The 10,917-nt window shown below is 37.4% G+C and overlaps 1 protein-coding gene across 1 annotated transcript; it reads right to left on the reverse strand.

Moving 5' to 3' along the window:
- Positions 1–1,504: 1,504 nt before the first annotated feature.
- Positions 1,505–8,982, reverse strand: LOC140933955 (mitoferrin-2-like). Its single transcript, XM_073383636.1, has 4 exons — positions 8,730–8,982; positions 6,417–6,639; positions 3,823–3,879; positions 1,505–3,156 (listed from the first exon to the last, which is right to left on the reverse strand). Exons 1-4 carry the CDS (start codon positions 8,844–8,846, stop codon positions 2,615–2,617), a joined length of 939 nt encoding a protein of 312 aa, XP_073239737.1. The 5' UTR covers positions 8,847–8,982; the 3' UTR covers positions 1,505–2,614.
- Between the last annotated feature and the right edge of the window lie 1,935 nt (positions 8,983–10,917).

Raw genomic sequence — 10,917 nt, forward strand, 5'->3', positions numbered from 1 at the left:
ACAGAGGTGAGAGGTGGTTTCGCGCTGAGACACCAAACATGCTTCGAATCAGACATGGCGGTTCACGAGTGAAGTCATCTCCCCGGCCGTTCTGTGGACGGATTCTTGTCTAGTCTCTGTGCGACGTTTTCCCAGTCCCTCGCAGTCAATTCACATTGGTGACGTATCCCAGGCTTGGACCACGTGACCCAAAGCACTTTTGCCGCGTGGAATAATGAGGCCTAGGGACTAGGAAAGACGGATTCCAGAAAGTTTCGAATTGGAAACAAAACAATGGAAACAATATTTCACTGGTAGCTCTGGGTGGCTCTACACTCATGGTATGAGAGAGAGAAGAAATTCCAAGTAGATACCATGGTATGGCCTTGAGAATTGCTGTAACTTTAAATCAATTTTTTGCCTTAAAAACAGACGACAAAGAGGTGTAACTTTTGGTGTTGATTTTCGGCCAAAAAAATAGCTTTTTGGACTTCAATGCCCAACGAACGACGATATAAAGTGGAAATTGGGAGTTGCAGTTGGTTTGTTTGCTTTCATAATAATGCAAAATTTACCATTTAGTGCTATGAATAAATGACCAAAAGGTTGTACTAAAGCTAAGTACAAATAGTTAACGCATGCATGTACAGTATTTTTTACGCAAATATGCGTTGTTAGGCTTTTAATTAATAAAGGGTTAAAGCAGTCAACTACAAAAACAGCATGGTCTCTTTTGTAAAAAGTTGTCAATTGTTAACAATCGAAGATCACTGTTGCGCAGACTGCATTTCGGGGAAATGATTTCGAGGCTTCGTTTCTCAATGGAGCGGATCAGAGATACTGATACCTTGCTCCCGGCTTTGCCTGGTACCCTCAAAACCTGGCAACTCCTAATACTTTTAAGGCCACCGAGACATTCAAATTGAACGAACATGCCAATAGCTTCTTCCCCTGGTTAATCAACGCGATGGAATGAGCTCCCCTGGATTTATGGTTACTTTTCTCCTAAAATCACACAATAAACCACGGAGGGGTACTCCATTATAAAAGCCATATAGGTAGGTGCCGCCCCTAAGGGTGTGGTTTTTGCGCCGTTACGGTCTGTAAACGGTTATAGATTTTCGAGGAAGCTACGGGTGTATAAACGTATTTGTCGTTTCGATTCCCAATGATTCAGAAAGAAAGAGCAATATACGAATTGGAAATGGATTTTAAGAAATGTTTTTGTATGAGCTCTAGTCATTGTTTACATAATTTTAAAAGCGGGAGTGGCTTACAGTGTGTACATAAAAGCAAGGACGACTTGAGTCGTGCTGGTTCTAAAATAGGTTTTTCCCGAGTTGCCTCAAGCTTCCGCTTCAAAGCGAAGTGCGCCGGAAGTGAGAGTATTCTATAGGGCTTCTATAACCACAATGAAAAGAGGCCATATTTGTGTGGAGTTGGCTAGATGAAGTTAAGAAGAAAGGGAGTCATGCGGGAACTCATTAACGGAAGGGAGATGGTGCAGCATAAACAGAGAAAACACTTTCAGTAATATTGTTGATCATTTTATTTCCTACAAAATTATTTTTTTACTACTTTTTTCAGGAAACTGGCAAAACCCTCTGCTGCCGAGCTTCTGGAAAGGATATTATGTCTATATATTTTTTTTTTAATCTCATACCAGTTTAAGTGGAAAATTTGACACAAACCCAGCAGGAAAGTCCTATCTTCATCTCTGCAATGGGAACTGTGTTTAAATAAGAGCAGCCACTCTCAGATTGTCAATCATCATCGTGTTTTAACCATTATTTTTGTTTTGTCATGGTAAACAAAATTACGTAACGAAATGTTATTTCTCTCAAAATGCAGGCATAGATACTGCCTAAAAAAATTACATTAAAATCTATTACAGTTTCACATCAATGACATACAGCTAAAAATGTTAAACAATACACCACAACAACAATAAGAAATTAGGAACTGGCATGAAATCTCTGCAGCCGAAATTCCTTCTTTAGTCTTTTGACTTGAAACGTGACAACACATAAACGACAAGAAAATTAAGGAACTGGCATGAGACCTCTGCAGCCGAAATTCCTTTTTTAGTCTTGACTTACAACAATACACAACACATCAATGACAGGAAATCAGGAACTTGCAGCAAACCACTGCAGTCAAAATAACTTTCTTAGTCCTTTGATTTCATTATTACAACACATCAACAGCAGGATATTAGGAACAGGTATGAATTCTTTGCAGCCAAAAACCTTCTTGAACCATCTTCAAATTTCAATGTTGTTTTACCACAAGGAAGAGTACTGTAGCTCAATAGCTGGTTTTCTTGTCTTTCACCATCCTCCATTAGGTTTTTCATCTAATTTATAACAGCCATCACTGGAATATGGGCAATGACAACCTCATGTCTTTGTTCTACAGGGACTAATGCATAAAAAGACTTGAATTCTGACAAAACCTCTGCAGCCGAGAATTCACTCTTTGTCTACATGTTATCCACTACTACATTCCTTGAAAGACCAACTTGTAACACTCAGCACAATTGCCAGGTACTCTGTGATGGCAGATGACCTGGATTTGTATTACTGACCTTACAACTGATTTCACAAGAGTCTGAGATTCTTCCCGTGGGAACTGTTCATACTGGTGACAGTTCATACTCAGCTTCAGTCTCTGCAAAGTGCAAGAAATGTTTGAAGAATTCATAAACTGACCAGCAAATGGCACAAGATGGCATCTGGTAGAGAACTCTGGCCCTAAGTCCTTGGAAATAACCAGAGAAACCACGTAATCTGTATATAGAGCGGAATGCTGTTAACATTCCACTCACATAAACAGCATGTCCTTCAGGTTTGCCGACTATGGCAACTGCTCCTCTTTCCTGTGTATTCAGTAATGTCTTTGCTACATCCAATGGTGTTGTCAGTGCCGCAGCCACAGCACCAGCTGTTGCACCAGCAACTACATGAGTCTTTGGATCGTATCCACGAGTTGGGTTCATAGTCTCTCGTGTAAACTCATACACTGTGAAATGTAAAGTCTGGAAGGGAATGTTCATGGAGAGCTGTGTTGTGTAACTGCGATAGAAGGCTCTTACTCCTTCATCTCGTACAACAGTCCTAACACAGTGAAGCACGCTACGATAAGGGCTTCCATAAACTTGCATCCTCTGCTTGACCACTGATTTGTTGAGCAACATGAAATGAAGACAAGAAGCAATGTCAGTACAATCAACTTTTCAGTGAGGAAATTTATCTTTCTTTCAGAATTTCCATAATTTGTTCTAATTATTACTATACTTATGCTATAGATCCCTTCCATTAAGTCAGTAAACTTCATAAAGCAAATAACTTTTCTCAATAACTTTTAACATTCCAAAACTTTAACTTTGTATTGTATCATATAAAACAAATTCATAACTTTTAAAGTCCTTGAAAATTGCACAAGGCCTAATCCAACTAGAAAGAATAACAAAGCACTAGGTTCACATGGTATGCCTCTATGATGAGGAAATGCCCCATGAAATGATATTATTATTCAAAAACTCATTAATAATTCACGAAGAAAAAACAAAAGAAATAAATTAATGTTTTATATGAGTGTCTTTACATCTGATAAAGACAAGGCTAAACTTTACGTCTAATTTTTTAGACCAAAATGACCCCAAATCTAAAGTATAAGTACAAGAATAAGTAAGTTGATCTAATCAGAGATTTCGAAGCTGTTCAAAAAACTTGCAGTTGTACATTATCAGGTGGAAAAACTCTCGGCTTTGCCTTGAGGTTTTTAACCTGATAATACACTCCTGGTCATTTTTAAATGGTAAAAAATAAAGACACAATACACCTTCTATGGGATTCATAGCACCATCATGGAAAACCGTTGCACATACACCGGCAATACCTACAGAAGGAAAATAAAATCAGCCTTAGGATCAGTCTGTTTGAGATCATCAACAATTGTCAACCCTCTGAGCCAAGTTACCAAAACAAAAACTAACCCTTTTTTTGACACAAGCAACTATACTTCACTATAAATTGATGATTATTTGAAAAAAGTAACAAGAGAAAACTTCAATTTGATCACTATTATGATTATCAAAAACATTGAAAATAATAAACAGACATGGATGAGTAATATTGGAGAACATTAAAATGGATGGTACATTATATACATCAAAAAGTGTACCCTGCCTTTTCCAAGTTTACCTCCATTTGTTTAAAATTGGGATCAAATCAAAGATGAAACTTAAGTCTACTCATCTTCTTTCAATTTCCATTTCCTTCCCTTCTTCACGCTGTTTATCAGTAACAAATGTTTCTTTATGGTAGAATATAAATGCTTGCCTTTTCATGTGCCCTAAATTCGAATAACCTTTTTATTGCAGTGACTTGCAGGTCGAATGAAATTTCACTCTAAGTAACGTTCACAGTGGGAGTTGATGTTACTGACTTTAGCCATAACTGAAGAGAATAAATTAAACTTAAACTTGCAAAAAGGCCACCAAAATGGTCATTGTGGAACAGGCCACATTAAAGAGGCACATCAAAGAGAAATCCTACACTGTATGACTTGATCTTTTATAAGCAAAACTACAGTTACATTGATGGAAGAGAGAACATAAGCATTAATAGGTCATAAATAATAAGTGGATTACAAGTACTGAAAGATTCACTTCAAATCTTATAAACTAATCAAACCATGACAGGAATTTCTCCTCAAAGGAGATCTTGTAAGCTGCAACTATAAAATAAAAGCATGACTGTTCTACTTAACAATACCTAATTCCAGCTGAATGCCACCAACTGCCCTGCATGTTAAGGGTGTTAGTCAAACACACATGTCGTAGCATAAAGCAATAATTATCATAAAATTAATAATGTCAGCTTTGAAAAGTACTTTTAATTGTGATTTTTTACATGGCAGGCCAACAAAAGCCTAACCTAGAATGATAATTTGTACATAATTTCTTGGGATAAGGACTTGGACAGAATGAACAATATCTTTGTTCATCAAGGCAGATATTGGTGATAAAATCAGAAAAAAATTGTAACTGCATGTAAGGTTATTACCTCAAAATTCGTTGAAACTGAAAACTACTGATTGATCTACTGTTAAAAAAGAATTGTTTTATTCTGTGCTGTTCAAAAACAATCAGGAGGTAATATTAAAACCAGTCAGAAAATTTCTGTTACTTCTTCGTCTGCTTAAGGACGGTCCCCTGACATACACATAAATTATTATAACCCTAGATAATAATAGAAGTAGCTTACAGATAAAAGATTTCAAAAATGCAAGTTTCAGAGCAGAAAATAAAAGACCAGAAAAAAAATTGTCGTTGTCATATTTTAATAATGACGATAAGTTAAGACAATATTTTGACATTTCTGGATTATCAACAGGGCCCGCGGAGCGGATTTTCAAGTGGGGGGGCTAATGCGAACGCGTTAGCGTGAGCCAACTAGGGGGTCCGGGGGCATGCTCCCCTGGGAAAATCTGAAATTGAAGTCTTCTGAAATGGCTAGAAATGGATCTAAAACTGCCAAAAGTGAAGTTAATTTTTAGTCCTTATAAAACAACGAGTAACAAACTGGCCTTCACGTTTGACCAAATTTAAATGAATAGACTAACTTCTAAGCTAAAACCCAACAGACGCAACGGATGACTGTCATCCGGACATTTTTAAGTCGCATTCTTTGAAGGTGCCAAAGTGGCTTTTTAGATTTTCATTTAGAGCTGAAAACTCATTGGCAACATCTATAAGACAAAGTTTGTCTGTTCTCTGCTTGTGGGTATTAAGTATTGTCAGATTGCTAAATCTTGTTTGTGTCATCGTCGAGCGTAGCCACGTTTTCAGTTTCCGAGCAGAAGTAAAGGATCTCTCGCCTGCTGCACTGGATGCTAGAAGTTTACATAGGGTTATGATTTCAGTTATCATACACTTTTCGGCTTCAGAAAGCTGCTTGATCTTGGCTAAAATGTCATCAAAACAGGTAAATTCTCCGTCCTTCATCAACACCTTAAATATTTCCAGTTGAACATTCAATGTTCTAACATCAACAGCCAAAAAAGTGAGGGGGCTAAAGCCCCCCCCAGCCCCACCCCCTGCGTGGTCCCTGATCAAAGCTGATGAACTGTAATTTTGTTTTGCCCTTAACCCTCACATTGTCGTCAGAAAATACTTGTTCCATTTTGTAAGACTTTTTTACCCCATTTTCTTCACAATCTTGTAGACCACTAACCCTTAAAAAAATGATGACAGTAAGCCGACTGTAAAAGTTTTAAAATTTTTAGAGCTATGGTTGAATTTGGGTCAAAGACGCTACAGTCATCTTGGTGTGCTAAAAATTACTTTCCAATCATTTTCCACGAGAAGTACCATCCTAAATCTATTAACTAATAGACATGTATATCCAAGAAGATTTAAGCAGAGCACCTACCATGTGAAAGTGGGTTATATGTTGTTTGATTGCCATTAATAAACTTCTTAGTTGCCTCATATGTGCTAAAGTACAATGCATGTGCTGGTCCTGCTCCTAGTGCTACCACATTAATTCCTCTGAAAGGAGTTAAAAGACCTTCTCTTGTTACCATACTTTTGAATGCATGATGCATATTTCTGTATATCGCATTTGGATGAGGACGCAAACTCTGCATTCTTGTCTACAAAGTAAAACAACAAAATAATTAATATTTACAGGTGAGCCAAAAGCAAGCCTGCAGACCTATTCTTTCTCATGATTCACTGTTGCATCTCAATAATTTTGGTCACCAAACACTGATTGATGAATAATAAGAGTTCGTGCCTTGAGTTTGTGCTGTTATGAGTGTTAATTTCACATGAGCGTTGTCAGGCATTATCTTTGCCTGGGAATACAGCTAGCTGTCTCTCCTCAGTCGTTCCTAATCGTTCGCAAGGCTATCTGTATCTATGTAACTATGATTAAAGCAGTTGAATTCAACAACAGTCTTGTTTAATGTGTTGTTATCGGTTTCCATGATCCGCCGTGATTCCTTCTGTTTGCAACTGGAACTATTAATAGGGACTTTCTTATTTACGTACACAGTAGACAATATTATCCCCGATAGTCCTGGGATGCATATGAGTAGGCCCTTGGGCATTAATGCAAGGCTAATGTGGGAAACTTCTCGCCAAGAGTGCAAGTCTAATGCAGGGAACTTCTTGCCAGGAGCCTCTCGGAAGGAGGTTCCCTGCATTAGCATCGCATTCATGCTCAAGGGCCTACTCGTCCCAGGCCCATTGGGGAAGACAAATATGGTCTATTATGAAAGCGGCTCTCAACATCAATCGTACCTTTAAGGTATACGTACATGTTCGCCCGCACTTCCTAACCATTGGCTACTGCTAGTTACATATTAAAAACTGGGAAACCATAAAGTGCAAGGTTGAACACCATCCATTACAAAGAAAACAAATTAACAACGTTGACACAAGACTAGTGTCAAAAGCTTTTCATATTGTCATGGCTTAAATAAAACACCCATAAAATTACAGCCAGATTCTGTAATATTACTAGTGTCAGGATGACTATGTTATTAAGTGTCAGGGAAAGTTGTTACCATCCGTTTATGAATGGTGTCACATGTTAAGATCTAATCCTGGTTCAACACACAATGCAGTTTGCATCCTCTAACAGGGATGGTGACACAAAATGGTAAAGTAAATACACTAAAGCTGAAATTAGTGACCAGCTTCAAATAAGCACTGCCAGTCTAGGTAAAAATATTCAATAAACACAGGTAGATAGGCTTTGGTACTTTGGCCATGACTTTGGAGATATCTAATGAAAATTATTTAACACTTAACATTTAAAAATCAGACAAATTTACTGGCAAAATATCAACATACAAATGAAAAAAAAAGCCAAAAATTTGTTTCTCAAGGGAAGAGATGGAATTAATTGTAAGTTAAGAGATAAAACAGGTGTCCTGCCTTAATAAAAAATGTTGGTGTAAACAAGCCAGATGATACATGGTATCTATAACTCAGCTCACCTGCACGGTCACAACAAACAACAAACAACAAACAAATTATTCATTGATATTTAAGACCAAACAATGAAAATAAGACCATAATACTGCAGTGTCACGGTCAATGCAAATTCAAAAGAATATATATTGTATTAAGCACTTGTAACACAGCGAAATATGAACCCGGGCATGTCAATGATGCAATTGTACTACTCCCTACTAACTCAAGTTTCTAAGAAACTGTATTGGATTAAGCATTATCTATCTGTATTTGTTCATAGATCTAAGCGAAGATGCTCTGTTAATGTAGAAAAAAAAAATTCTGTCTTTTTTAGCGTTGGTTACATTTTATTTTTCACTGATATGCCTACAAAACAAATATTGTGAATTTAGAAGCTTAACTGATCAGTGGATAAGAGCCAAGAGGATACCTACATATACACTGTAGTTTACCTAACAATACACAGACATTGTAGTCCTATTAGAAGCAAACTAGGTGGATTGAACAATGCGTGCAAGAATTTGAACACTCTAATTCGACGATAAGAGTACAAACTAGAGGTAAAAACTCACAAAACGGCTTTCACTAAAGACAACAACCACATCACAGAATACGTGACACGCGCAAGGAAGAGCTTACTAGAGGAAACACAAACGAGATGAACGAGTACGATTCACAAGCAAAACCTCTGTTAGGCCATGATTATGTAACAGTCGCGTTAATTAAGGACCACAAGTTCATAAATTCTGTTTGATCGTACCTTCACGCAGTCAACAGGGTACATCACACAGTGCTCCATTACGCCTGCCAGCGCGCCCGCAGCAAGATGAACGGTCACTCTTTCTGTTGGAAGGCTTTCATATTCTGATTCATCCATAGCAGCAAGGGGGAAAGTTATCGACTCCAGCTTTGAAATACTTGTGATACCCTCAAACTAGACCAAAATTTACGTGTTTCGTAATCATGCGTGTTCAGTGAATACCCGCCATATTGGATTCACAATTCTGCTTACTCAGAAGCCATGTGACTCGCTTCCTGACCAATCAAATGTCAGAAAGCTCGGGTAGAGCCAATCAGATTTTAGTATTGTCTTTAGGACGAGCGAACGTCACGAAGTTTTTTGGGTCCTATTCAGCGAAGCGAAAGAGGAAAAAGTTGATGCACTCATTAGAATTTTAAGGGGACAGACTAAAAATAATTGTTGTTCATGGAAATGTCTAAAGATGGCTCTAAATGCAGTAACTGTCCATTAAATGTATGCGTTTTCACAACTGGTCTCGTCGACTCAGTGATCGTACGCGTCGGCTCCATCCTCAAAACGTTCAATTTTTGCGCTGAGGCTGAAGGACTTCCTAAACTGACTGCCGTACGTTCGCGCTTCGTGTTTTTTTTAATGCATTATTTTCCAATTTCATTTGCGTTTATCATTTATTCAAAATAGTTTTGTTTTGTCTCTGATCACACCCCTTCATAACAGTTGGATTATACCAACATTGACACCAGTACTCTGACGTCAGTGATTGTACATTGCAAGTTGTCAATGATTGACTTCACGCAAGACAGCGGCGCAGCAAGGCGCAGCAGCTCCGATTTGTTTCAGTGGAAGCCAAAGGGTTCACAGCAACGCAAAGAAGAAATAATAATTATTTCAAGAATACGTAATGAGAAGCTGTGGAGTTTCAAGAAATGAAGAACATGGAAATATTTCAAACGAATAACAAGACATTTACATTTATTTAGTGGAATATGAAGAATAATGCAGTAGGGGAATGTTACACACCTCGGCCATAACACCCTCTTCCATCGGAATAATTCCTGATCAATAATCGTTAAATATTATTTTTTCTATTTTGTAGTACGGTCATCTCACCACCAAGAAGTGGATTTTCCACCACCAAACAACTTTGAAATAATTCACAAAATTAAAATACCTTGGATTATTTACCTAGGATTTTTACTTTGTCGTCTTATCTTCGATCCTATAATTCACGATCCTTGCATCGAACTTCTCATGTCCTTTAATAATACTCTGACAACCACCACTCATTTCTTAGAAAATATGACAAAGTAATGGTTAAGAGAAAATTCATCTCCATAAAAGTTCTTTTCATTTGTTTTGTATACGTTGTAGTTAATTTTTTATCTCAGGTAATTTTCATTTTTCTTTTTCTTCGTAACATACATTACCATACCCAAAAACAAAAGAAAAACCAAAAAATCACCTGAGATAAAAAATTAACTACAACATATACAAACGGGACTCTTTAAAACAATATAAAAAGCTAGGTAAGTCAGTCTCATCTTGGTGACGATTTCGTTGGCGGCGAGATGTTTTGGTGAAAATTTACTGCTTTCTTTTGATAAATTTTTTCTCAAAATTTTCCCCTACTCAACCTCAAAGTTCTGACGAGAAAGTTCTTACTGAACAAAAAAAGAGATAATACGAAAGGCAATGTGCCAATGTCATCAAACCACGAAATGCGGAAATCGTAAACATTTCTTCCAATCAAGGAAGTGAAGGGGAAAGGAAGAGAAAAACAGATTCCAGGAATTTTCCTAGCGCTATAAATAGGGCTTTATAAAAAGGCATATATTTAAGACGTACCAAGTATTACTCCTAAGCTAGTACCAAAAACTTGTCCTGGTTATATATTTTCTTCCGGCAAAATAGTGCGTGAAAAGTTTCCAATCACAATCCTAACCATTCGAGCATATGATCTCTTGTCCTATGAAAGAAAACACCCATAACCCCCTGCCCCTCCTTTTTATGGTATTCTTGTGTTTCTTTGTCCGCTATAGTTGCTGCCGAGCTCTGGCAAAGAAAAAAATCAAATTTCCTACGTAACGTTTTTCCCTGTTTTACATTTGTTCCATATCATACTCCTGGATAAGCTTTTGACATGTTTGATGCCCTATAGCTCGCTGGTTACTGTAAACTCAAATACTCT

This window comes from Porites lutea, chromosome 4, assembly GCF_958299795.1.
Source record: "Porites lutea chromosome 4, jaPorLute2.1, whole genome shotgun sequence".
NCBI lineage: Eukaryota > Metazoa > Cnidaria > Anthozoa > Scleractinia > Poritidae > Porites > Porites lutea.

Excerpts from the sequence above, each read along its gene's own strand:
- LOC140933955 (XM_073383636.1), bottom strand. The coding sequence starts at position 8,846 with ATGGATGAATCAGAATATGAAAGCCTTCCAACAGAAAGAGTGACCGTT. Across the intron at positions 6,640-8,729 it reads ACCCTGTTGACTGCGTGAAG|ACAAGAATGCAGAGTTTGCG; the intron begins GTACGATCAAAC and ends TTTACTTTGTAG. Across the intron at positions 3,157-3,822 it reads TGCTATGAATCCCATAGAAG|TGGTCAAGCAGAGGATGCAA; the intron begins GTGTATTGTGTC and ends TCAACAAATCAG.